The 26614-nt window shown below is 32.8% G+C and overlaps 2 protein-coding genes and 3 long non-coding RNA genes across 14 annotated transcripts; all 5 read left to right on the top strand.

The window, feature by feature from the left end:
• The first annotated feature begins 1086 nt into the window (after window positions 1-1086).
• Window positions 1087-6600, top strand: LOC147566073 (uncharacterized). Of its 5 annotated transcripts, XR_015230358.1 has the most exons (10): window positions 1087-1250; window positions 1353-1439; window positions 1558-1603; window positions 1854-1887; window positions 2172-2214; window positions 2386-2427; window positions 2552-2602; window positions 3067-3142; window positions 4447-4494; window positions 5367-5752. It is a non-coding gene; the product is annotated as an uncharacterized LOC147566073 (long non-coding RNA). The 5 variants fall into 5 exon arrangements; XR_015230361.1 differs by lacking the exon at window positions 5367-5752 and adding an exon at window positions 6567-6600 and having other exon boundaries at window positions 1087-1439; XR_015230359.1 differs by having other exon boundaries at window positions 1087-1439; window positions 5370-5754.
• An 885-nt stretch (window positions 6601-7485) lies between these two features.
• LOC147566072 (uncharacterized) lies at window positions 7486-9764 on the top strand. 3 transcript variants are annotated; one of them, XR_015237391.1, is made up of 8 exons: window positions 7486-7710; window positions 7981-8007; window positions 8127-8224; window positions 8371-8469; window positions 8607-8688; window positions 8854-9005; window positions 9105-9208; window positions 9404-9764. It is a non-coding gene; the product is annotated as an uncharacterized LOC147566072 (long non-coding RNA). The 3 variants fall into 3 exon arrangements; XR_015237392.1 differs by lacking the exon at window positions 7486-7710 and adding an exon at window positions 7735-7863 and having other exon boundaries at window positions 8797-9005; XR_015237390.1 differs by lacking the exon at window positions 7486-7710 and adding an exon at window positions 7742-7863.
• Window positions 9765-14626: 4862 nt separating this feature from the next.
• On the top strand, window positions 14627-15176 carry LOC147566071 (uncharacterized). Its single transcript, XR_015230356.1, has 3 exons — window positions 14627-14796; window positions 14997-15062; window positions 15156-15176. It is a non-coding gene; the product is annotated as an uncharacterized LOC147566071 (long non-coding RNA).
• A 143-nt stretch (window positions 15177-15319) lies between these two features.
• On the top strand, window positions 15320-17725 carry LOC147566070 (putative hexosyltransferase MUCI70). 4 transcript variants are annotated; one of them, XM_086652551.1, is made up of 7 exons: window positions 15385-15548; window positions 15694-15846; window positions 15950-16131; window positions 16398-16464; window positions 16565-16680; window positions 16792-16936; window positions 17393-17514. In XM_086652551.1, the coding sequence occupies exons 2-5, from the start codon at window positions 15779-15781 to the stop codon at window positions 16587-16589; spliced, it is 342 nt and encodes a 113-aa protein (XP_086508677.1). In that variant the 5' UTR covers window positions 15385-15548; window positions 15694-15778; the 3' UTR covers window positions 16590-16680; window positions 16792-16936; window positions 17393-17514. The 4 variants fall into 4 exon arrangements, with proteins under 4 accessions (XP_086508679.1, XP_086508677.1, XP_086508678.1 ...); XM_086652552.1 differs by adding an exon at window positions 17632-17725 and having other exon boundaries at window positions 15484-15846; window positions 17493-17514; XM_086652553.1 differs by lacking the exon at window positions 15694-15846 and having other exon boundaries at window positions 15320-15476.
• Window positions 16600-17740, top strand: LOC147566069 (thymidine kinase-like). Its single transcript, XM_086653366.1, has 4 exons — window positions 16600-16634; window positions 16792-16936; window positions 17393-17514; window positions 17632-17740. Exons 1-4 carry the CDS (start codon window positions 16600-16602, stop codon window positions 17738-17740), a joined length of 411 nt encoding a protein of 136 aa, XP_086509492.1.
• The last annotated feature ends 8874 nt before the right edge of the window (window positions 17741-26614 follow it).

Below are 26614 nucleotides of genomic sequence, written 5' to 3'. Positions count from 1 at the left end.
ATGAGAGTAGAGAAGAGCTCAAGATCTGTCTAAATATTTTGGTTGCTCCTCAAAGATTAAGATCTACTATGAAGAAGAGATATTGGATCTCTTTTGTAGTAAAATGAAGAGAAGATGTTCTCTCTCCTCAAAACATTCCCTGGTTTGTTTATGGTGGAAGATGGCAGTTTGGTAAAGTTCAGGAGTAAAAATTGGTCGGTTATGCAGAGATTAGAGCTTGTTATTTGAGTAGTTATGCAGGATTGTGATGAGGGTTTGAGTGGTTTAGGGTTCAGATTTGGGGGAGAAAGGAGCAGATAAGATGATCTTTCGTTGACATCAGCAGAGACAATCTCTCTCCTCAAAAACCCCTTCTATATCGCCTCGTCTACAACACAAAACTTAAAAAAAATAGTTGAAGGAAAAAAAGTAACACATTTTTTCTAGGAGTATGTGCCACAAATATGCATTTTCAAAGATTACGAAGAAACTACAGAAGGATACACTTACATAGAAAACTTACTAGTGTTTCATATAACATAGGAGCACTCTGCTCTCTGGTTTGACGATCTAAGGTTGTGCCTTGTGGAATCTTATCCTTTAAATATTGAGCAAAATCCCTATATTGTAAACAAATTGTGAATAATATTCATATTTCGGTTAATACCAAAAACATAGTTAAACCTGAAATCCTTTAAGATATAAATTTGCATTACCTAGTCTTAGCGGTAAAATTGTGCTCATCCCCTACCAGTATCACAAGTATATATCAATCAAACTTCTATATTTACACACACACACATATACATATATACATATCTATATAACAAAACACATATACATATATACATATCTATCTATATAACAAAACACAATGTTTTGTGCTGACTGGGACAAGCCGAAAGACAAAGTCGTCTGTTGGCTTTTTGATAAGATCTACACCCTTAGATCAGTTACCCACCCTAATTTAATCACCCACCAAATGAGGGAAAGTTAATAAAACCTTCGATCTGGGTTTTTACGCGCCTTATCTTCGTTCCTTCGCGCGTTATCCCTGTAAAAGAAACGAGTTAGTATCTCCGTCATGCCTGGTGGGAGGCTACAAAATTTATGGCTTTAAAACCTTCAATAACAAATCGTACCTTCTTGGGACGTTACAAACTACAAATCCATCATGAATCCTGCTTCAAAATATCTCCTATTCAAGTTCTCTCTCACTGAAATCGATAGCTGCAACGATAGTAATGGCGACCGGACCTTTCCTCTCTTCTGTAAACAATCTTTCCCCAATTTTTTCCCAATTTTCAATCTTCAATAATGTCGGGTTATTAGCCAGGTAGATTGATTGATAGAAAAAACCCTAATTTATTCAGATCTCTGAGGAAGTCTGGTAATTGAAACCCTAATTTATTCTTCAGATCTCTGAGGAAGTTTGGTAATTGAAACCCTAATTTATTCAGGTCTTACTGCTATCTCTCTTTTCCTCTCTAGGGTTTACAATATGAATTAGGAAATAGGAAATTATGTTCTTTATGATTGTTAGGTTAAATTTAAGCTTTCTCTATTTTTGAATTTCAGGAGTTTCAATTTCGTCCCCAAATCTTCGTTCTTCCCCAAATTTCCGGTAATGGTTACTTTTTTAGGTTTTATTGTTGTTCTTCAACAGTTTGTAGAACGATTTTGTTAGTAATTTGAAGATAACATTGAGTTTCTTCAACATTTTGGCCAAAAAGAACTTAAGTTTTATTGTTGTTCTTCAGTATTTTGCTGATTTGAAGATATCATTGAGTTTATTGATGGTAAATTTAGGTTTTGTTAATTTGATTGATGGTAAATTTAGATTTTGATATATTTTTTTTTCTCTTGATTTGCAGATGAGTACGAGTTTGTAGAAGATCTTTAACCCGAGTAAGTAAATTATAAATATATGAAGTAAGTTATAAATTTATGAAGTAAATTACAAATTTGAGCTCCAATTTTTTGGTGAACATCCGCAACCAAGTAACCCATTCTGTCTTCAAAGTTAGTTTTTTTTATCTTTAATATATCAGGTTCAATTTTGTGAATTGATCTGGTTTAATCTTCTGGTAGATTGGCCTTCAAGTTTCAATTTTTTGAGTTTGGCTTACATTATTTGTTAATGGAATAGAGGGAATCATTCACCATGTTATTTATGTATGTGATTGTTATAGAAGCATTTTCCGGGTGCGGATACTGTAGTTTCCAATTTCCCAGGTACAGATACTGGGTTTTCCATTTTTTTCTTCATATATTGATCATTTCTATTTATGTCTTTTCAATTTGATATGTTTTCTTAAACTCTTGATCTTAGTTTAAAGATTTCTGGAATTTTAGAAAGAAGATTTTCTTCTAATACACCGACTTCATTGTTTGATTTGATTATAGGTGAGATGTTTGGTGAAGCTAGATTCAGAGTCGCTTGATTAAGTAATTTAAATCTCCATTTACATGATTTTATTATTTTTTTCTACGTTTGTTCTATATGTATGAATTGTATTCTCCATTTACATGAATTTTAAGGTGAGAGATATACTTTTTTGGTTTGTTTTAGGTTCACGGAATCATCTCGGAAATGCTTTGTGTTATGGCTGCTCATAGTAGGGTAAGTTAGAAAAATCCTAATTTCCTGACCTTTCTTCAGAAATTTTGCTTTTTCTCCATGGGCTATTTATATTTGATGGGTTATTAGTTAATTCTTCATGGGTTCTTTATATTTGATGAATTGCAAATTGGGATAATCTTGTTGGACCAAACATGAGGTGTCACTCTCTATTTTATCCTAATCTAACTACCAAATAGGTTTCAATGTGTTTTGCTAAAGTAGGGATATAAAATTTTCTTAAGCACAAATTAGATTAGATTTTGTATATTTTTCAGTGAAATTATCATCAAAAAATTTGATTTCTCTTTTATTTTATTTTCTTTGTTTCTTTCAATTTTTTTATTTTTATCTACTGAAGTCAATGAGAGAAATTTGAACTTGTAGGGTTGTATTCAAGTAATAAGTTGATAGCTTTATTAGGTTTTTTTTTTGTTAAAGAATTCACTTTTGTGTCTATTGTATAGGATTTTTACGAGGATTTGCTAGAGAATATGAGCAAGTGAGAGCCTCAATGTGCGTGACAATATAACTGATAACATGGTAACAAAGTTTCCTTCCCTGATTTGGTTCAACAAAATTTGATTGAATGGAGAGAAGTACGGATTTTTGAGTCAACAGTCCAAAATCTGGGGGTAAACCCAAAAAAAATCCACTCTTGCCCAAAAATTAGTTGCAGGTCCAAATGTCAGTTTTTTTTTTTTATTCCCCTCTTGCCCTTGGACGAGACATGCTGACGTTTTCCTGAAAAAAAAAATGACTGGTAAATAAAATAATTTACCAGTACACGAAAAATTCAAAGTTTCAAAATTTTAGAAAATTTGAAACGAAATTTCAAATTCCCGCCCAGCAAACCATCTCTTCCCGGTAAATAAAATAATTTCCCGTACACAAAAAATTCCAGTTTTCAAATTTTTTTGAAATTTTCAAACGAAATCTTTTTTTCGAAATTTTGAAATTTTCAAACGAAATTTCAAATTCCCGCCCAGTAAAAGTGTCTAGTACAGAAAAAAATTTCCCGGTCACAAAATTTTTTTTTCGAAGTTTTGAAATTTTCAAACGAAATTTCAAATTCCCGCCCAAATTTTTTTACGAAATTTCAAATTCCCGCCCAAATTTTCAAATTTTTTTACGAAATTTCAAATTCCCGCCAAGCAAAAATGTCTAGTACAGAAAAAAATTTCCAGTAAATAAAATAATATCCCGAAAAAAAATTCGTTTCTCGGGAATTTTTCGGTGGCTGTTCCGTAATTTTCTGAACAGTACAGATTCTGATGGACGGGTTATCAGATTATTTTTCAGAAAAAAAATCGTTTCCCGAGAATTTTCGATGGCAATTTTGTAATTTTCGATGGCATGAACGGTAAATACTTTATTTTCTAAGGGCCCTTTACGTAATTTTGACCCCCAAACTGACATATTGGACCTCCCTTTCATTTTTAGGCAACTTTGGGTGGGATTTTCATTTTGGCCCCCTTTTTGGACCAATGGCTCAACCCCTCGAGAAGTACTATGAGCAACAACAACATCAATGAAGAAGATATTATAACTGATCTGATAGATGACGTTTTCCTTTGATGAATTGCAACATGGCCACCAAAGTCTTTTTCCCTCTTTAGTCGCTTTCCAGAAGCTTCCCTAAAATTTATTGACCTATTATTTTCTTAGTAATTTTTCAGATTTCCTTTAGAGTTTTAAGTTAATGTCGAAGTTTGAAGCCCGAAGTCATTTGTCATTTACAGTTATGTATATAGGAAGATAGATTTCAACATACTTTTGTTGTTTGTCTTCCCAGTAAACCTATCTATCGTCGTGATTTCTTACGTAGTTTTCACAAATTTGTGCAGGTTTCAAGTATCTTATGTGATTTAGGCATCAAAATGATTTATGTAAGGGTAAGTAAATATTCCTTTCATCTTAATTTATTTGTTATAATTTGGTTCTCTTTTACTAAAATAGTATATTCTTCATTTAGGCATACTTTTTATTTTATGTCGATATGATCCACTCATAGAAAGTAAATAATCAATAGGATTTCCCAAATTTGTGTCATATATCATCAGGGCACATGATAAAATGTAAATGTTTAGGATTCAATTATCATAATGTTTCGTGAATGGATTGTAAAACTCTCTCTTTTGTCTATCTCTCTCTCTGCCGGCAATGACTTTCTAGAAGTCAAATGTCTATTTGAGTCCAATTCTCATGGACGTGTGAAGGAAATTTTGAATTCTTTGAACTCCAATAGAATCTAGACTTCGATTATCACTTTTTTTATTGATATTTTTGTTTAGGTCGTTTGCTTGAATTACGATCTCTGTTGGATTAGGGAATATCCATATATATATTACTTGTATATCAAGATCGCTGAGACGAAACACAAAATAAAGAGAAAGTTTGATAGACTCAACATTATCAAGATTTGGTGAATGATTCCTTTCTCTTCCATTTTCATATTCTATGAGCGAAATGTGAAGCTTCTCTACGGTAATTAGGCTTCAATTCTCATAGTTCTTTCTAAATTTCGTTGTCAAATGATGTTACTTGATTACTGGTACTAAACAAATTTGACATGTTAAATTTTGTTCTTAGTTCATGCATTTTTTTCTTTCTTTTTTTACCTTATGAGACACCGGAAGTAACTAAGAGTTTTAACGCTTTTACTTAGGGTCTTTAAAGTCTTGTATTATTAATTTCGTATTCTTTTCATTGATGCCCATACTTTTTTCAATACATTTCTTTCTTCTAACCCATATATTTGAATCAGAAGTTCGATTTGCTGAAGTTCAGAAAAAATTGGGTGTTTTAGACTTCGGTTTCAGGGGACTATACCAACTTATTTCATCTACACAAGTGGAATCAAACTTAGTAAGTTTCCGCTTTCTATGTTTCCAAGACATGTTGGCGATAAAATATTAGCATTAATCTAGCAAAGAAAGTAACAAACTTTACTCGGATTTCCAGTGATCCGAGATATTTTAATTACTGCGTCTAATATGTCCTGTTATTCCAATGTTTAGAGATGTCCTTTAGGACAACTAATTTTTCCGCATTTACCATACTAGCTGTAGAAGTAATCAACTATGTCGAAATTGAGAAGTTATATGATTCTTGTGGTGATTAAAGTTTCATTAAAACGTGTCCATGACCTTTAGTTGAGCATATTTTGAACCAATGGAATTTTCAAAATTCATAAGTACTTGAAAATAATAACTTCAGAACTTCGGTTTACTTCAATTTCCTAGCAGTGAAATGCAACAGTTGTACATGTAACCCGTTGTTGAATTTCTTAGCAGTGTAGCATGTGTAAACCCTTGTGTTCTTTATCCATCTATATTTCTTTTCGTAAATATTTTTGAATTACTAAATTAGTGAATTATTTTTCAGTAGTAACTTAAAGTAGCTTTGAACACTCATGGATATACTTTGTTTCATATACTCTCAAGAACCTAAAATGATTGATACAGTGACCTTTAAGGCACCTGCAATCCTACAGATAAATTTATGCTGTATTTTATGAACTAATCCACAATATAATTAGGTTTATGTGGATGACCTTTACCTTAAACAAACGGTTCCATTTTCTGCATGAAATTGGGTTCACTTCAGTTGAAGTGTTTATCAAAAGAATCGTAGCTTTGGAAGGAGCAACTGTTGAGGAAGCTATCTCGCCCAAATTTAGAACGGCTTCGCTTCATTCATGTGTCTTTTCTCTTATTTTCGTAAGTGTCTTTGTCTGGCATGCCTCATAATATGTGCTTGATTGCTTGTAATAGATTCACAACAGGTGTCTGTCTGTCAACGGAGTCATCTAAGATAAAGAATACATTTTAGGGTCAAATTTTATGAAATTGATATACATGTATTGCTTTTCCCTTTTTCATTTGGTTCCTGTTTCATTATCTTAGAGCTCTATAAAATCTTGATTACTTTACTAACCATTGATGGGTTTCTTTTGTTTATGCAGTGGGTAACCAAGGGTTATATGTTTGTGTTGGGCGACAATGAAACAACAACTGTGACTCCTGTAAATGGCATGGTGAAGTCCAAAAACCTGGAAACTCCAAATGTCGTAGAAGTTTCAGTACATCAGTAAAACAAAAATGACGTAGGTCCCGTCTTAAAAAGGGTCAAGATGTCCAGTTCTTTGAGTTATTAATTCGATATAATTAATGAACATGTTTTAATTCAGAGGTCCGTTGCTCATTAAAAACATCGCAGGCAGTTCAGTCTTTTGATATTGACTTCTATCGAGTTTTTCAACACTATTTATGGAGCTCATAGAAGGAAAAGCATTGCAGTGGTTTCTTGAACTAATCTATGCTGCTTCTGTTCTATAATGAATGATGAGGAAATGAAAATTTCACTCACTCGGGTGACATGAGCTTCAAAAAATTTTGCTACTATTTGTTTTTTTTTGTATTCTTCTCCTACGTCGGTCGGTTGGTCGTAAGTACAATGAGATCTTTATCGTGTGGTCGTTACTAGCATATGCTTATATGGATCTAATCCTTCGTACATTTGCTCAATTAAAGTGTCCGTGCCGGAGGCATGGGTCATACCTAGTATCTATTATATAAAACGCAAAGTTTTTTGCTGACTGGGACAAATCAAAAGACAAATCCGGTCGTTCGTTGTATTTTTCTACAAATCTAAACCACTAGATCTATTACCTCCCTTAAAAAATGAAGATTTGTTAACCCACTCAACGAGAGAATGTCAACAACATGATGAATCTGGACCGTCTAATTAATTTAACAAAATGTGGTTGAACTTTCATCTCAATTTGTGGCCTTTGGATACATCTACGTCTCAAATCATGGTCATCCTCTTTAAATGCTGGTATTTATTCTTGACATTCAAGATATCAGTTACTAATTCTGAATTATTCCCTAAGAAAGTGGTTCTTCTTCGCTAATACCAAACGCCAAAATGAATCACCTCTACTAATCTATCTAAAAGTTTCTTCACTCCCCTCATTCTCATCATCTTCTGTCAGGCTCTCTCTTCCCCGTTACTTGTCACCCAATCTTCTTCTTTTGCCGTACATGTTTCATTACCTGGTTAGAAATTCCGAAGATCTTCATTCTTTGAACAACTCCAGAAAACTGGTAAGACCTACTTCTTTTCTTGGTGATCAGTTTTTCGGTGTTTAGAATATTTTCTAAATTGGGTTTTATGTTTTTGTTTTTGCTGAAAACCTCTCTGGCTTCAATTTGGGGTTTCCATTACCAAATCAATTCACGGTTAGATTCATTTTCAAGGTGAGATTTGACCAGAATTTTTCTACCAAGTCTTCACTTTTATGATTAAAGTTTCATGTCACTGTAATTAGAATTTTGATTTACACTATTTATCTCTCTCAGTGTTTCTATTTTCAGGGTTCAGAGGAATCAAGGTGAGGACAGGTATGTTTCGGATTTCTTTAGTAAATATGAGATAATTTTATTTAATTATATATAGTATATCATTCAAGTTTATGAGATGATATTTTTTAATTCAATTTGAATGTTTATTACTTGATTAGGGTTTTGATATACTATATATATATAACCCTAAAGCTACAACAACTATGGTAAAGACAGCTGAAGCATTCTCATTTCCAATGAATTAATCGAGTCAAGTGTAAGTTTTTTCATGAATCTGGATTTCCTCTTTCAGTTAATTGATTATAAATAATCTTATTGAAAGAATTGTTATTTTCCTCAATGTATGAGCTACACTGCCCTGGAATTTAAGCGGTTCATTTTATATGGTTTTCCGTTTTGTAGTGAGAATTGAATCAGAAGAAGGTTATGTTTTGTAGAGCAATGGAGTTAACTGTTATTTACTGCTAGACATTCATTTGGAAGCCCACCTACTGAATATTGGTAACTTTGCTTTCATCTAATTTGATGTGGTTTTTCTTTCTTTATTCTCTCTTTATTCTCTCTTTATTAGTGCTTTAATACATTGATGCCTACAATATAGATCAGTTTTCTTTTTCATAATGCATATTTTGTTACAGGGCTCTTCGCCGGATGTTTCGTTGCACTTTCTTGGATATGTCATCATGGCAGACATTGTCGGGATGTTTAAGCAGCAATCTGGTACTATATACATGAAACTTTCTATCCTATTGTAGACATTCTTGTGTTCATAAAAAGACTAATTTTACTTGTTTTGTGTTTCTGTTAATTCGACGCTTTTATTTGCAGCATGTTCCACCTAATATTTTTGCACTTTTTTCTGTATGGGTTCGACTTTGAATGTAGAGAAAAATTTGAACAAACTATAACTTCATCTTCGAATTGGCCCCAAAGATCTTAAATATAGAGGTGTATGAATCATGGTTGTTCATTTACCTCTCATTGCGAAAGTTTTGTTCATTGATTCAATTCGGTCTATTCCTAGCATTCTTCTTCTGGTAATTCCTAAGCACAACTTAAATTCACGTCAACATAGTATATTTTTTTAAGTTTCAGATATGAATGGTAAAGTTCAAAGCTTTTTGTTGTGTGTGCAGCTCTTTTGTACTTGTGTTGGTTTGCACATTAAACATTGTCTACCGATCAAGCATTTTCGTTTCCTTCAAGCGATATGGAAATCATATTGACACCCCTTTACAAGGTATATGTTGAAACTTATCTATGTCCAACCAAATTCTTTTGACTTGGCACGTTGTTTGGGAGGCCAAAACAACAATGACATGTTATCAATGAGGGTTGTAATTCTATTCCATTAATTAATAATGATTCTAGAAAGTATAATTTCGTTTTTCGTAGGTTTTAATGCTTGACTATTTTTTTTTTTATGGAAATGCAGGTTCATAAATTCCTAAGGTATCTTTCTTTGTTTTGTAAGGATAAAATTGTGCCTAACATTAATTTGAGAATTCGGTATTACAAGAAATGGTTCGATGAGGGAGAGACAGGTCATCTAATCAAGGTGCACCCTAATCAATTTGGACAAGCACAATTCGGCGTTGTTAGCAGCTGGTGTCGAAGTTGCTTACGGAAAAGAAACAGGCAGGGTTCGGCTATGATTTGTCGTTATTGTGTCCGAGTGATGCCACAATTTATTAATTTTATTTGGAGTGTGTAAAAGACTGGGGTTTACTTCAATCTAATTCTAGAAATCCGTCGTTAAGAAATGAATTAACGCTTCAATAAAAAATCGTTTACTATTTCTCGATGGTAAGTTAATAAAATCTCATCTTTTATTAAGTTATTTTTTGTTCTTAACTAGATCATTTTTTATTTATCTCTTCTTTTGTTTCTTATAGGGTTTGAATATAGATCAGTTATTGAGGTTGAAAAACAAGAAACAATAAAAGATACCAACAATTCCTACAGTGACGCATGAAGAGGAAAATGATCTCAAACCCAAATTGTATTATTAAATACAAAAATTTGACCAGACAAACCAAAATTGAGGGTGAAAAAAGACTAAAAAAACGAATCCAAATTTGAGGCCAAAGAAGACTAAAATGGAACAACTCATAAAACATATAGTCAATTTGTTCTTTTAACTTTTAGGGGTTCTGGCGGCAAGTTTTAGTGAATTTGCTTTGTTATCGTTCTTTTAACTTCAGTTCATTGTAATCCTTTCTGGCGTTCGGTTCGCCTATAAATGAAGTTATCTGATTTCAAAAAAATCAAATAAAAAATAAAACAGATAGTGGATAAATTGGTTAAGGACCTTCTTGTGTTTTTCTTTTTCTTTGTCGTATTATACATTATGGTTGAAATGTCGACGGTAAATTTAGGAGGAAAAGAAATAAATTGTGACTATCATGTGAACATATTTTATTGTCTAGGAGGGATTTCGCTTACTTGTATTTTTAGTACAAGTAGGTACGGGGTTTGTTATGGCTTTTTTACTATCGTCCGACCGTTACCGAGGCTTGTGCCTCGGTTCGATATATAATGACTGAAGCTAACTTTGGGTGGTTAATCCGATCAGTTCATCGATGGTCGGCAAGTATGATGGTCTTAATGATGATTTTGCACGTATTTCGTGTGTATCTCACCGGTGGATTTAAAAAGCCTCGCGAATTGACTTGCGTTACGGGTGTGGTTCTGGTTGTAATGAATTTGGATGTATTTTTGGGTTTGTGTAGCATGTATTGACATATGGGTTTGTTTCTCGGGCTTTTTAGTGGGTGTTCCGGAATGAAGGAAATATGTTGATGGTCACAGTGAGCATAAGGTTAGAAAATGCAGCGAGTAGTTGATCTGACCACCATTTTGTGGGGAAGCAATAGGTTTTGGTTGCATATATGGTGCTTCTTATGCATAAATCAGTTAACCTCTGCCATTCCCAGTTATTCGACCTAGAGGTCTTCCTTTTTATTCCATAGAAATTGACATTGTTGAGTCATTTCAAGATCTTAATATTGTAGATATTTCTTTCGTCCCCAAATATGAAAGGTTCAGAAGCACTTTTTGTCCTTCAGTGCGCACTTCAAATTAATTATGCACTTCAGAGGAATATGCAGGTTATGGGAAGTCGGTATATCAATTGAAGGTTTCAGGGGTAAGAGATAATAATGACACTTGGTAGTCGGTATATTAAACTATTTCCTAAAAAACAGAGGAGGTTGTTGCCAGAGCATGATGAGGTAATTTTGTAAATCCAGTCTTGACATCTAGCTTGGTATGATATGCTAAATTCAAATATGTAATCTGGCAGCCAATAAGGTTTGTGTTTTATAACGGTATAAAATTTGTGATATGATAAAAAAAAACCTGCCCGTGTCCTAGGGCACGGGCTATACCTAGTTATATAAAATAGGATGTTGAGTGCTGACTAGGACAAACTCAAAGACAAACCAAAGACAAACAAAAGATAAATCTAGCCGTCCGTTATCCTATGATAAATCTTGACCCTCTATTTATTTAAGATTCACAAATCAAATAGTACGTGCATAACTCTAATTTATTGCTAATAAAATTGGCTATTTAATGGGTTATAATAGGATTTAGTAATAAATTATATATTATATCTTACCCAGAGATAAATCTGGTCGTTGGTTCTGTTTGATCTTAAATCTTGATTGTTAGATCTATTACCTACCTTAAAAATACAAAATTTGTTGACCTTCATAAAATCTATATAGCAAGGTAACAATGTACATGATAAATCTTGGCCACTCAATTCCTAATCTTTGAATTCTAGCCTTAAATCTCCAAATCAAAAGTTTGGATAATGTTGATTAATTGTGTATTAATTATACAAAAACAAAACGTTTCCTATTCTTTTAACTCTCCAAAAAAATATTGTATTCATTTAGTTTTGTATTAATAGTCATAAATCTCCATTATACAAAAAAATGTTACATATTATTTTAATTTTGTTTCATGTTCTTTTGGTTATAAATAAGATTTTTTGATTAGTTATTTTTCACACTCTCTTATTTTAAATTTTAGATTTTTGGTTTTTTTGTATATAGGTTCTGAATCTTTTTTTTTTGTATACAGATTTTGGTCTTGGTAATTGGTTGTGGATAACTGTTATGGTTATCGATTGTAATATTTATTTTGCAGTACTGGCTTAAAATAATAGAGAGAATTTTTGTGGATTCATTGTTGTCAATGTTGTTGTCACCGAAATTAGAAAAGACATACACGAGTCTACTAAGAGTATTTTTGCAGATTTATTTTCATTTTCCATATGATTCCGTATATGTAACACGTTAATCTTTTTTATTTGTTTTAGACAACAGGAGATCAAATCAACAAAAGTGAAGCCGTATCATCTATGTCTATTGAAAAGGTTGAAAAAAGAAGTTCAAAGAAGTTCGATGGAAAAGTGTCGGTTTGGTAGTGACTTTGTTATGAATTATTTTTGAAGATTGTATAACGGTAGAAACCAATTATAAGTTTTTAGTAAATTTTAATGTATTTTTTTCTATAGTTTGTTTTTAGAGATTTACATTCTTAAACATTCGTATTGATTTGTTTATGTTAGGTGATTTTTTGACTCTCTAACCTTCTGATGTGTTGCTTAATTTCACATTTGTATAACGGTTCTATATATATTTGATAGTCAAGATTTTATATTTGTTTAGTGGTTAATGGTTATATAATTTTTCTCCCAATAGTTAATGGTACTATTATATAAAACACTGTGTATTAATTATCATAAATCTCTATTATACAAAAAAACTTCCTATTTATTTAACTCTAAAAAATATTGTATTCATTTAATTTTGTATTAATTGCCATAAATCTCTATTATACCAAAAAAAATGTTACATATTTTTTTATTATTTTGTATTAATTGGCGCAAATCTCTATCCTAAAAAAATTGTTTAATGTTCTTTTGGTTATAAATAAGATTTGTTGATTAGTTATTCTCACACTCTCCTATTTTAAAGTGATAATTGCTATAGTTATTGATTCTAGATATTTATTTTGTAGTGCTATCTTAAAATATTTGAGAGAACTTTCGTAGATTCATTGTTCTCATTGTTGTTCCCACTGAAATTGGAAAAGACATACACGATTCTACTGAAAGTATATTTGTAGATTCATTTTCATTTGTATTTTTCATATGATTCCATATATGTAACACGTTAATTTTTTTTATTTGTTTTAGACAACAAAAGATCAAATTAATCAACAAAAGTGAAGCAGTTTCATCTATGTCTATCGAAAATTTGAAGATGAGTGTCACTGCCAAAAAAGGTTGAAGAAAGAAATTCAAAGAAGTTCGATGGAAAAGTGTCGGTCTGGTTGTGACTTTGTTATGAATTATTTTTTAAGATTGTATAACGGTCGAAACCAATTATAAGTTTTCAGTGAATTTTAATGTGTGTTTTTTCTATAGTTTGCTTTTAGAGGTTTACATTCTGAAACATTTATTTTGATTTGTTTATGTCCAGTGAAGATGAAATAATTGTGATAATAAAAGGTCTATCTTGGCAGAAAAAAAGTCATTTATTTTGATAATAGTTGATCAACAACTTTACAACATTTTCAAAAAAAAAAAAAAAAAAACTTTACAACATATGCAATGCTTAAGGGGAAGCCCCCAGTGCCGGAGGCACGGGTTATACCTAGTCTATATAACAAAACACAATGTTTTGTGCTGACTGGGACAAGTCGAAAGACAAATCCGGTCGTCCGTGGGGATTGTATATTGCCGAACCCAATGCCTACATTGCATTTGCGGGTAAAAGAGTAATTGAACAAACATTGAATAAGACTTCCTTCTATGTATGCCTTTGTGGGTGACGCTCATCATGATCCTACAGCTCGTATAGTATAGAAAGAGTGTCAATAGCAGAGGCTGGTAGCATAAAGGTCCAACCAATGAATGCTCTTATTTATTCCTCTTCTCCATAGGGGAATCGATGAGAGATGCGAACAAAGGCTGCGTAGGCACGAGTATCAAAGCTTCAGTCCCAGCGTAAACGCCCCTTATGGTTTCGATACTAGTACCAGCAGCTTCCCCACCTGGGATCAGATAAACCGACGCGAGGGTCTCTATAACTTAGCGAAGTCAGGGGCTCTTGATTCTGTTCATGTCCCGCGCTTGCCCCCGTTTACTACGTACGGTGACTTCTTTAGGAGCAGGAAGAACCGGAAGCGGGCTCCTCCACTCCTTCTATTCACTATTGTTTTTAGGGCCGCATTACCACCGGTCCAATTGGTGAATGCCACCTGCAATGCCACCACTAGGCTTGCTCCCGGAATTTCCCTTACCCTCCCTAAAAAATACAATTTATTCACCCACTACATGCAAGAAAGTAAATTAGACTCTGAATCTAGACCGTCTAAACTCCCCGGGCTGGTTCAACGTTCAGATTAAAATTATACTCTTAGATAGGTTAATTAATGTAAAAGAACCCCACTTCCTCTTCATCTCGGCCGTTACAACCCACTTCCTCTTTATCTCGTTACAATATTACTTGTAATCTCGGTCAGCTTAATATTAACCTTTAGGTAGGAGTAACGGACCCTTTTCTTCTAATCTCGGTCAATATCAACGACCCAGATTGATTAGAAATTCTTCTTTCGCCAAACTCTTCGGTTAGAAATAACCATGGCAGAATTCTTCCCTCCATTGAAGAGTTCCGTTACAAAAACGACCAAAAGTCTTTATCATCAATTGAAGACTTTCCGTTACCGAGTGGGACGTTAGAAAATTCCCCAATCTCCTTCTTCAGTCTACAACAACGTCATGGATGGCTCTCAAGTTAGTATTATCAAGTAAGTATTATTCCTTTGTTGGATTCTCAAACCCTAATTCCTAACTGCTCTCAATTGGAGCACTTCATCGTTGGTTTTTCTGAGCTTCAAACTTGTTTGGTAATTTTCTATGTTTTAATCTTTTTGGTGATTGGAGATGACTTGTTAGACAAAATTCCTACATTAATTTATCTAATGGGTCTCCCTGCCATCAACCCTAGATAATTTTGGGAAAACCAAGTACTAGCAGATGTTGAAGATGTAAGTGATTGTCGTGGATTTCCCAGGTATGTATGGGATTTACTTCATGTTGAAGTTTCTATTTTGAGTTAATTAAGAATAAAATCTTTTTTTTGTTCTCATTCTTCCTGTATATATAGTATACACCAGTTCGATATTACCAGCTTTCTCAGGAACACAACTCTATTTACAAATACATTAGTGGTGTTGTCAACTGGACTTGGGAAGACTCTCATGGTGCTATTGTTATGTATAATTATATTTCAGATATTTCCTAAAGGTAAAATTTTCATTGTTTCAAGTATCTGCCTTCGCTTCCCTGTCCTTCCATTCTAACTTCTAATTTAGGGCGTGTTTGAGGATTGGTTACTAGCGCTCACAGATTGAGACTCTTACACTGGATTTTGGGTTGATACTGGGCGATTGAGAAAAGATGGGTTTTAGGAAGTTCACATGTTTAAGTTAAGTTCAAGCTTGCTTTTACAAATATATGAATCTCTTCATACTTATGTACTAGAGTTAGCAATAACTGAGAAACATATATATATATCACATCTTCTCTTCTTAGGATCAAATAGATATCAAATGGAAATACATTCTTAGTTAACGTGATTGATGAAATTACTATGTTAACTTAAATACATGATGTGTTACAATACATCATATTCACGCAAATGAAATATCGATACATTAGGCTCAAGAGCGGCAACTTCTTCGTATTTCCAGAATTGTGCTACTGCAAAAAACTAGGTTCTCTCGTTAGATGTTGTGGTGCGCAAAGTGGCTTGCACATTCTTCATTTATCGTTCTTCTGCATTTAACTAATACTATGTGAGTCACTTTTTGTTGTGTCAGTAGTGGTCTTTAATGATATGATCTCTACTATTATTATTTTTTCTTTTCATTCCCCTTCATTGATTCCATTTGTTATCAGGTTTTTGTGGCAAACGAATGCCACTATTTCTATCTCTGATCATGATAGGCGATTTGATGTGTTTATGGAAGCAAAGACTAAGAAAGCGGCTGCAAAATACACCTCCACCGATTTCCAAGTTGAGGTTCAGAATAATGCGGGTTTGACACATTATTCTGAAGCTAAGCTTCTAGATACAAGTGGTGAGTCATTCTCTATATATATGGGTAGAGATATAATTACAACAACAATAATCTCATTACACAAAGTAAGATCTCTAAACTTCCATCTCTCTCTCCGATAAAGCTTAGGAAGTTTCAGTTGTCCTGCTGAGGATTTTCTTTGAAAAAAATGTGAAATTCTTGCGGAAGTTTGGCCTATTTGTCGGATATGTATTGTATGTTACATTTACTTTATATTTTCGATGATATGTTGACAACCTAATTTATGCTTCTTTTGTTTTTCACAGGTTCATCTCGAAGATGTTCCTCCGTGGTGATTTTGTCGTCATTGTCCTTAGAAGCCCCAAGTAAAAGGTAAGTATCTTAACGGGCAATGTTTAAACTATGGAATTCTCAAAAATAATTTACTGAAATATCTGCTAGACTCTTAACGGGATCTCATTTTTTTTTACAGGGGTAGCTGGACTATGAGAAGTTGATATACTCAAAATGGAGCGAGCGAGAGAGGACAGTGGGGAAGAAGTGTAGCTTTAAGTTTTCATTACTCTTTCGTCGGCGAACACAAATTGAGTACATAGTTTAATTGGAAACATCTAATGCTATCTAAGAGTAGTAAATAAAACCACCATTTCAAGTATTCTAGATTTTAACTTGTGGATTTTTAGTTTTTTACTGGTGCAGAAATGTAGTGTTGATAAAATCAAACGAGGATACCAGATTCAGACTTGAATCTGTTGTAACTCATGATGGGGCAAGACTGCCATGCTGGGCTTTGCCTGATCTATCTTCATTCGGGCAAAAGCTTGGAGTTGATGCTTATGATAAGGTGGGTTTTGTTTGTATGAAATATTCAACAAAATCAATTGTGTTGTTTCTAGGCAGAGTGTTGTTGGGGCATAAGTAGTTAGGATAAGGACTGGCTTGACCAAGCCTGATGCTTGAACTAGCCGAAAGACTTGAGAATCACTGTACCAACTTGTCTACGGTTATTTCTTTAACACATACTCGTATATACACAAATTACAAATATAACATCAATTACATAGTACAAGATAAAATATAATGCATTTTTTCTACTACCACTCTAAATTTCTTTCTATAATATAGAATAAAAGTGAATAAAACATAGGGGAGAAAGGGAATGGGGCCTTATTGAGTTTTTCAAACTTGGATTAGGCTTGGTTTATTGCAGAGTTTGATCTGTCTCTAAGGTTACTCATGAACCAAACTAAACAGTCCAGAGCTGCGTTAGGTTTTTAATTGGACCCACATATCTTTGTAGGTGAATGTCATACGAATTGATGAAGCTCAATTCTTTGAATACCTTTACGATTTCTTCAGTAAAGCAGCTGATCATGATGGGAAGGCCGTTATTGTTGCAGGTCTAGATGGCGATTACTTGAGGTATTTTGCATATGAAATCTCCCTTTCGGAGTAATCATCTGTCGGTTACGTAACCACAATTGTCTATCGGGTTTTAATTGCCATTATTTAACTTATGAATTTGTTTTGTTTTTGTAGAAGAACCTTCGGATCAGTGCTTGATATTGTTCCCCTAGCTGATTTTATAACTAAGCCTACTGCTCGATACAAACTTCGCGGCAAGCGTGCTTTCTATACCCTGTGCTGAAATCTCAAAAGGTTTTAGATGATGAGTATGTTGGAGTGTCGTTAGCCAATTAGTTCAATCTATGTATGTTCATCAAAGCCCAACTTATTGGGTTGGAGCTATAAGTTCTCATATACCTGTCTTGTTTGAAGGTGTCACTACTAGCTTTCATGGCCTTTTTTTTTTTTTTTTTTGTTGAAAGAGCTTTCATGGCCTTGATAGATGGTCTGGGTTATGTCCTCTTTTTTGGTATAATATAACTAATGTGATGCACTGATGCCTTCTTTAATACTCCTATTATATTAAAGAGAAACTGTGGTATTTTGTCCATATTTACGTAGTTTTAAGATTTTTTGGTATTTAGAACTGTTATTTCGAATGTTACTTTTATGTACTCAATTTGTGTTTGCTGACGAAAGATTGATGAAAATTTAAAAGCTACCCTTCTTCTCCACTGTCCTCTCCCGCTCGCTCCATTTGAGTATATCAAATTGAGTACATAAAAAAGTATTTCAAATGACGATTTTAGTTAGTCCATCGTTTTTTGTGTTTTCCTTTTATGATGTGATAAATACACCTATCTGTGTCCTTCTCCACTGTCTTCTCTCCATTTTCCGCATATCAAATTGAGTACATAAAAAAAAAATTGAAATGGTGATTTTAGTTAGTCCATTTTTGTTTTCCCTTCTATGATGTGATAAATACATCTACCTGTGCCCTATGGGCACGGGCTATACCTAGTCTATTATATAAAACACAATGTTTTATGCTGACTGGGACAAAGCAAAAGACAAATCCAGTCGTTCGTTATGTTTTCATCAAATCTTAGACATTAGATCTATTACCTACCTTAAAAAAACGAATTTTGACCACCCACTTACTTAATCTATTATACAAAACGTCATGCTAAATCATGACCATCTAATTCATTATCATCAAATCTCAACCGTAGTATATCTTACCCTCACATACCATTCATAAAACTCCCATTTAATGACCTCTACTAAATGGTCAGTATATTAAATAAATGGCATTAAAATTTCTCCATAACTTCTAAAAAATTAATTTCTTTTAGGTTATGAAATTATGACCTTTAGATCTCAACCCTTCTTTTCTCTTTAAATCATAGTCTTTGGTATTTCCCTCATAACTTCTTTATCTCCATAACTTTTTAAAGAATTTCTATAAATTCTCAAGAATGAATTGTTCTTCGGTTATAAAAGAAGAAGATTAATGAATTCTATCTCATAACCCCCGTATATACTTTCCTCCTGCAATCTTTCATCCTCACACCTCTTTCTCTATCTCGTTCTCATTACAGATTCTCCTTCGCGTAGTAGAAGAATTGCAGAGAGATATTAGCTACTATAAAAGAAATATTAGCTAGAGATATGCTAAACGTCATGCTAAATCATGACCATCTAATTCATTATCATCAAATCTCAACCGTAGTATATCTTACCCTCACATACCACTCATAAAACCCCCATTTAAATGACCTCTACTAAATGGTCGGTATATTAAATAAATGTCATCAAAATTTCTCCATAACTTCTAAAAGATTAATTTCTTTTAGGTTATGAAATTATGACCTTTAGATCTCAACCCTTCTTTTCTCTTTAAATTATAGCCTTTGGTATTTCCCTCGTAACTTCTTTATCTACATAACTTCTAAAGAATTTCTATAAATTCTCAAGAATGAATTGTTCTTCCAGTTATAAAAGAAGAAGATTAATGAATTCTATCTCATAACCCTCTCTCAGTATATACTTTCCTCCTGCAATCTTTCATCCACACACCTCTTTCTCTATCTCGTTCTCATTACAGATTCTCCTTCGCGTAGTAGAAGAATTGTAGAGAGATATTAGCTACTATAAAAGAAATATTAGCTAGAGATATGCTAAAAACAATTGGCTAGGAATACCTAGTATATATATATATATAATCTAAGTTTATTTGGGGCAATAAACATTTCATTTTTTGCTTACCTGTTGGTACAGTATCAGCATCTAGAAAAGATAAGTCGTGGAAGTTGAAAAGGCTTAGGATCGTAAACTAGTTGAACTAAGAAAAGATAATGAAATGTTAACTAATTAACTTGTGCATATATAACTCACAAGCTGGCTATCAGTAGCTGAAAGTTCGCCTAAAGGTGTTGTTTGATGCACAGAAAGATCTTCATTAACTGAGACATAACCATATCCGATCTTTTCATCTGACCAATCAAACTTCATAATTTCTCGAGATCTATCCAATGAGTCGTCTAAATCAATCGAAAGTATTCAAAACCAAGTCCAAAAATAAACCACCAGCTCTGCTCGACGCTCCAACTCGTCTGATTCTCTGATTCATAGGTATGGGTGTTGCAATAGAGATAAGACAGTAGTGATGTAGTGATGATAGTCATAAGAAGTGATAGTGAAAAAAATTTTGTTAACATAATAGAAGTTATGAACACTTTCATCCACAAAAATTTTATATGGTCATAATAATTTATTAGTTGTGATCCTTTCTACTACAAAAATTAAAAATAGAGTTATTTCCTTTTTGACCCCCTACTTTGTGACCAGTTATATCCTTCGAGGATCTTACATAATGAAAAACTCTTCAATTCATTTCCTTTTGTTAAAATGTAAACTTTTCATATATTCAAAACTTTTTTCGAGAAAAAGAAGTTAACAAGATGAGTTGATAAAGCAAGATTTTCATATCATTCAAAACTTCAATTCATTTCCTCTTCATGTAAGTCTACTCATAATAAAAATGTATTAGTGTCAATAATTAAATACCATAATCAGTTAAGATATCCCGGGCCCAAGCCTGACCCAAACCGAGCAAAGCTTCAGTTTGGGCCACCTATTTTAGGGGCCACCATGTGAAGAACACGAATCAGATTTAAGCAAATGCTTAGAAAATAATAAGTAGAAACAGTCCCAACTAAACAATAGTTTAACCAATAACGGCCCATTTTATTTTATAAGAGTGACTTTCCTTTTTCGGTCTCTAAGTTTCAACTAATAAATCTTAAACCTAAACGACCTCTTCCTCTACATTTTAATCTTTATCCTTTGTTTCTAAATCTCCACTACCCATCTGCCACTCTCTTTTTCTCATACATAATCATATTATATAAGCATACTAGGTTTTCACCGCATCATACGGACACGGTATATCTTTTTTGGCTAATGTCATTGTGTTATATTAAATCTCAGTCTTGCACATAAGTTAGATTTCATCAATCTCTTATTGTGTACGTACAGTGATTTCCTACTCACTTCGTCTAACGTCCTGTTGGGTTGGGCTTATATATATACATACGTGCATGGACCGTGGTGCTCGTTTTCACATCGCGTGAAGTCACGCAAGTATCTGTCATCTCATATCAGGTCTAATGATTTCGAATGAAATCAGGTACTGATTTCAGATGGCAGGTAAAGACTCGCCGAAAGATGATGTGAAAGAAAAGTACCAGTCGACAAAACCTACTTCATCGTCTCAATAGACTATTTTCAGAACACTGATTTTATAACCCTAAATATTAAAAAAAGTGAAAACAAAACAAAAAGCAAAACAGAAAAAGAAGATTACTATGGGAAGCCGTGTGTGGCATTGGTAAAGTAAGGAGATGCCTATGTGCGTTACCGAGCTAGAGTTAGGTACCAAGACACCCTAAAGTTTTTTTTTACTTCCGTAGTGCCAAGTTAATCTGTTTAGTTTATTTTCATAAATTTAATGATGGTGGGGATGTTCTAATTTGATATTTGATCAATTGACTTGAGAAGAATTTCAGACGATTTATTTTGGTCGATGTTTTTATTCGTAAAATAGTTAAAATGACATTGCATTACCTGATATTTATTTGGAATTCTGAAATTTGTATAACAAATAAGTGGTATATGTATGTGCAGAAAATTAAAGAAAATGGCACCAAAAACCAAACCAACATCAAAACATGCAAAGGAGACCACACCGACACCAAAGAGCCCAATGAAAAGAAAGAATATTGGGGGAAAAGAAGATCAAAAAAGAATACTAAGAGTACAAACTTGGTGATAAAGTACAAACTTGGTGATAAAAGAGATAGGAAAGTTTTATAGGGACCCCCATTCTTGTTAAAAGGCCCCTCCTTGTGAATTCCGTACGAGCTCACCGAATCCACAAGAGACCTTCGGTACAAATCCACCGAATTCAGAAGAGACCTTGGTACGAATCCACCAAAATTTCGCTCTAGTAGCCTATTTTTGTGAATTTTTTGGACTAACACCGAATTCACATGAGGGTTCTTTTAATAAGAATGAGGGGCCCTTATAAAACTTCCCAAAGAGGTAAGGTGTTGCGGGAAAATATATTGTTGTAATAACAAAATACATGTTTTACGCTGATAATTTTTTATTATCCTGTAAAAATACCAAAAATCGAAATGGAAGCAATATCTGTGTGTTATCCGACATTTCATGTTTTGGTAGATAAATATTATTAATTTTTTTTGCGATAGATTTTTGGAACTAGTTCTAAGAACAAAAAAGATAAAGAGAAGTCAATGGAAGATGTTGATGTTGTTGGAGAGCCTAAATTTATGACAGGAATGCAAATCCATTTATACGAGATTGCAAACTGAAAATCTTTTAATATATTTTCATTAATATCAATGTAATTTTGTTAACAAATATAATTTGTTATTGAAATTTATCTATTTTGTTTGAAACAAAATGTGGTTTTCATTTACTTAAATATGTTTTTCATATAAAAATATGGTTTTGTAAACAGCCAAAAGCGGTTATGTTATATTTTTCATCCAAACAATTGATAAACTTCAAATTGGAAAAAATAAATTTTGTTGGCAGCAAAATGAGTATTTTCATCTACCAAACATATTTTCATTACTGAAAGTTATATAAAACATACACAATAATCAGAATAAGTCGGAACATAATGTGTTTTACTATATCATTAATAAAAAAATTCTTTTCCATTTCAATGTTGCCCAACCATGGATTTTCGTTTCAATGCTGTCCAACCATGAATTCGTCAATTCAAGCCTTTTATAGAGAAAACTGCATTGACACACTTTAAATCATTCTTCACAAACTTGAAATTGTGACCCGTGTTTACACTTTATTGACAAACGGCAGTGCACACGCTTTAAATTGTTTTTGACAAACTTGAAATTGTGACTGTGCTTATACTATATTGACAAAGGGTGAATTTAAATGCTTTAGCACCTCCAGGAAACAGCTGACCAACGTGAGTGAAGATTTTATTTCAACATCAGATTTCAGAGTCGTCTTTTCTATACGTTGCTTGAATAAGTTTGAAAATCCATGATTAATTACGTAACTGCAAATACATAAATGCATTATGTTGGGAACATTATCCATTGAATAATGTTAAATGCATAATGTTTCATCAATTATATGAAATGTTCAATGCTTGTATAATGTTTATAGTAAATAAGATGTTTTTGACATCACATAATATGTTGGGTTAATGAAATGCATTATAAGGTTTACGTATAAAGCAGACAATAAAAAATGTGTTAATGAAATGATGTAACCAAGTCAATAAAAAATGTGTTATGTACAAAACATACAATAAAATGTATGTAAGATAAGAAATGATACTGATAAAGAAACGGTAATTTATGAAACAAAATGAAAAATAGAGAACAAAATGTGTATTGATGTATAAAACACAGGATATGTATAGTACATTTGATAATATTCAGAACGGTTTGAAACACTCACAAGGTTTTATCTCAACCCAAGAAAACGTGTTGTGATATATACAAAACACGTTAAAACATGTTATGTATACAACATAGCTTGATATTCAAAATCTGTTAGTAAAGAAAAAAGTCAAAAAATATCTTAACAGAACAATGTGTGTTTTGTATAATACAAAACAGGTTATGTGTAATAAATATGTTATTATTTAGAATCTGTTATTACCTAGTAAATCTGAAATAATATCTTAACAATTATATTTGGGGTAAGATGATGAAGTTGGGGTAAGATGGTGAAGAGGTTCTGAACATGACAACGAAAATGTTTTTATTCAATGAAAGATTTTAAACTAAAAAAGTTAAGGTCTATGTTAGAAGCTGATGAAAACCGATACTGATAATAAAGAGAGAAAGTATGATAACTAGTATGATGAAAAGGGACAATAAACAGGGCAAAATGATTCTAAACACTTACCTGATGGTGTTTGGAAGATGATGAAACGATGATGTGAAAACTCAGAATAACAGAGGGAGAAAGTATGAGAACAATTGTTTGATGAAGACGATTTTGGAAGAAGATGAAGATGCTTACTCGTTGTAATCGGAGTTTCGGTTTAGTGGAGCTATATCAGAGAGGGGTTTTAGTTTCAGAGAAAAAGAGTAAGAGGGTTCGGTTATCAAAGAGAATAATGTAAAGAGAAAATAGAAATCATAGAGATTTGTGATTTCTATCGAGATGAGAACATTTGGGCTAGATTTCTTTTATAATTATAATTTTGGCTTAAAACCCTATATTAATATTTATGGTGGACTAAATATGGGTTTAGGTGTTATTTTTTTTGGACTATAAGCTAAAAAATTATTAATATTATCTAGTTACTAAAGAGAGACAATTAATTTGCAATTATAATAGTATTTTAGGATAGAGTTTGTGGCCGACGAATTACAGAAAGTTACTTAACGTAAATGTTGAAATATCTTTCCATATTTTGAGATATCCCCTATAATAAACTAGTAAGATATTGGAAACTAGTAAATATATTATTAGCTAGTAAATATATTGCAAAATTAGAAACTAGTAGTATTCCAACTCTATAAATAGAGTCTTGTATTTCTTTTGTAAACCATCAAGGAATAAAACAATTTCTTTGATCAATTTCATCTTAGTTCATCGAAACATCTAGTTAATAAGTAAACTCTTTCTTTTTAATACAGATGTAAATTCAGATTATTAAGATTATTATCTTGATAAATGCAACTACTAATTTCTAGATAGTCTAGAGTACTACAAGATTTGCTCTAAGATGTCTAGTTTTGGCCAAATTCTCGTTTAATATTCACAAAATTTTGTAGTTCGGTAAAAGAATCCTATATCTTAAAATCTTCAAAACAAATAAATTTGTAATATGTGTCAGCAACTCATTCATGACTGTCACAAATAATATAAACCACGCACAAAAATAGTCTTCTTAAACTAAAAGTAATTTAGACCACTCAACTAATTAAACTTATAAATCATTCTAATTTTGGGTCCAATGATAAAGTGATGTCACCATAAGCTTCCTCTTGTTTCACGTTGATCATATTATGATTCTTCAAAGCCTGCAATACAACAAAAAATTCTTAGGAACAAAAGAGTTGTAGTACAAAAAAAATGAACACATTTTCTCTAGGAGTATATGCCAAAAATATGCATTTCAAAGATTACAAACAAACTTCAGAAGAATACACGTAGACAGAAAACCTACTAGTGTTTCATAAAACATATGAGCGCTCTGCTCTCTAGTTTTCCCTTGTAGAATCTCGTTCAGCAAAAGATTACCCATTTGACGATCTAAGGTTTTGCCCTGCCGAACCTTATCCTTCAAATATTGAGCAAAATCCCTATATTGTAAACAAATTATGAATAATATTCATATTTTGGTTAATACTAAAAGGTCGCGGTTTTGGGGAATAAAGAAAAATCTCCGGGGAATAAAGATTTAGTCAATCAAGATTGATTTAAAAATATATTTAATTTTTGGTCCAAAAACTCACATGATTGAAACTTTGCCCCATAATCTTCATCTCTTCTCTCTCCTCTTCTTCTTTGATTTTCATATCCTCATAGAATATTTTGAACAAAACTGAAAACTCTTATAAGTTTAGTTCATATATGACTGTTCTTTTCCCATCAAACAAGGTTTTAAGAAGCTAAAAGTCGCAATCCAGTTAAGCCAGTTAATAGACGAAGCTAAAGAAAATGAACTTTGATTGTCATAAAAAGTAAAACCTAAAACTTAGATTAGATTTGATTTTTTCTATTTACATTTCAAACTTCATAGCTGTTACCAATTCCCTAGAAAGTCTTGGATGTATAAGCCCTCCTCATTCATAAAAGCCGTTAAAATCAGCATTCAAGCTCCCATCTAACGAACAGAAAATTGCCAAAACCCAAAATAGATCTACAAACCTCAGTATACCCACCTTCATTGTACGATTCAATAGAATATCAATTGAACATTATCGTCGATGTAAGGCTTAGAACGCATACTTCTTGCTGGACCTTTTATTTGATAGTCTTTAATGGAGTTTACTACAAGTTCAAGATCCCAACCTGAAGCTTCCATCAAACTGATGAAGGGTTTTGCAAAATCATGCATCGATTTAGTTGTTGATTCAAAGGCATCTTTATTCTTCTTATCTAAATCCAAAACTTCTTGCTTCAACTTAAGGATTTCAATCCTTCCCTTGGATTTAAGACTATTATTTCTGAATCTGAAATTCATAATCTTGAAGCTTTTCAACCCTTATGAAAAAGATGAAATTGATTCGTGGCTAGTGATATTCTTGAAATATTTTCTGATATCACAAAGAGTTTTCAACTCTGTAATGATTCATTCGATCATCAGAACCTTGGATTCTTTCTGGATCATAAGGAATATCAGCGTCTTGAATGTAGGCTAATTTAGGAGCAGACACAGTATCAAATAATGAGTATAAGAGAGGAGAGAAGAGAGAGGAGAGAAGAGAGAGAAGAGGTGACAATGGTGGTGGTGAGAAATTGTGGTAGTGAAGGTGATAGAGAAGATGAAGATTAGGGGGCAATGTTTGATCAAGTTAATTTTTGGGTTAAAACATAATATTCCCCGAGAATGTACTAAAAAACATAGATTCCCTGAAGAATTTATTCC

Source organism: Eschscholzia californica, unplaced genomic scaffold (genome assembly GCF_041429995.1).
Source record: "Eschscholzia californica isolate CP2 unplaced genomic scaffold, dmEscCali1.0.p SCAF_1, whole genome shotgun sequence".
NCBI classification, from domain to species: domain Eukaryota; kingdom Viridiplantae; phylum Streptophyta; class Magnoliopsida; order Ranunculales; family Papaveraceae; genus Eschscholzia; species Eschscholzia californica.
This window is presented reverse-complemented; position numbering and strand designations above follow the sequence as displayed.

Excerpts from the sequence above, each read along its gene's own strand:
- LOC147566070 (XM_086652552.1), top strand. The coding sequence starts at position 15,779 with ATGTTGTGGTGCGCAAAGTGGCTTGCACATTCTTCATTTATCGTTCTT. Across the intron at positions 15,847-15,949 it reads CTGCATTTAACTAATACTAT|GTTTTTGTGGCAAACGAATG; the intron begins GTGAGTCACTTT and ends ATTTGTTATCAG. Across the intron at positions 16,132-16,397 it reads TAAGCTTCTAGATACAAGTG|GTTCATCTCGAAGATGTTCC; the intron begins GTGAGTCATTCT and ends TGTTTTTCACAG.
- LOC147566069 (XM_086653366.1), top strand. The coding sequence starts at position 16,600 with ATGGAGCGAGCGAGAGAGGACAGTGGGGAAGAAGT. Across the intron at positions 16,937-17,392 it reads GAGTTGATGCTTATGATAAG|GTGAATGTCATACGAATTGA; the intron begins GTGGGTTTTGTT and ends ATATCTTTGTAG. Across the intron at positions 17,515-17,631 it reads CTAGATGGCGATTACTTGAG|AAGAACCTTCGGATCAGTGC; the intron begins GTATTTTGCATA and ends TTGTTTTTGTAG.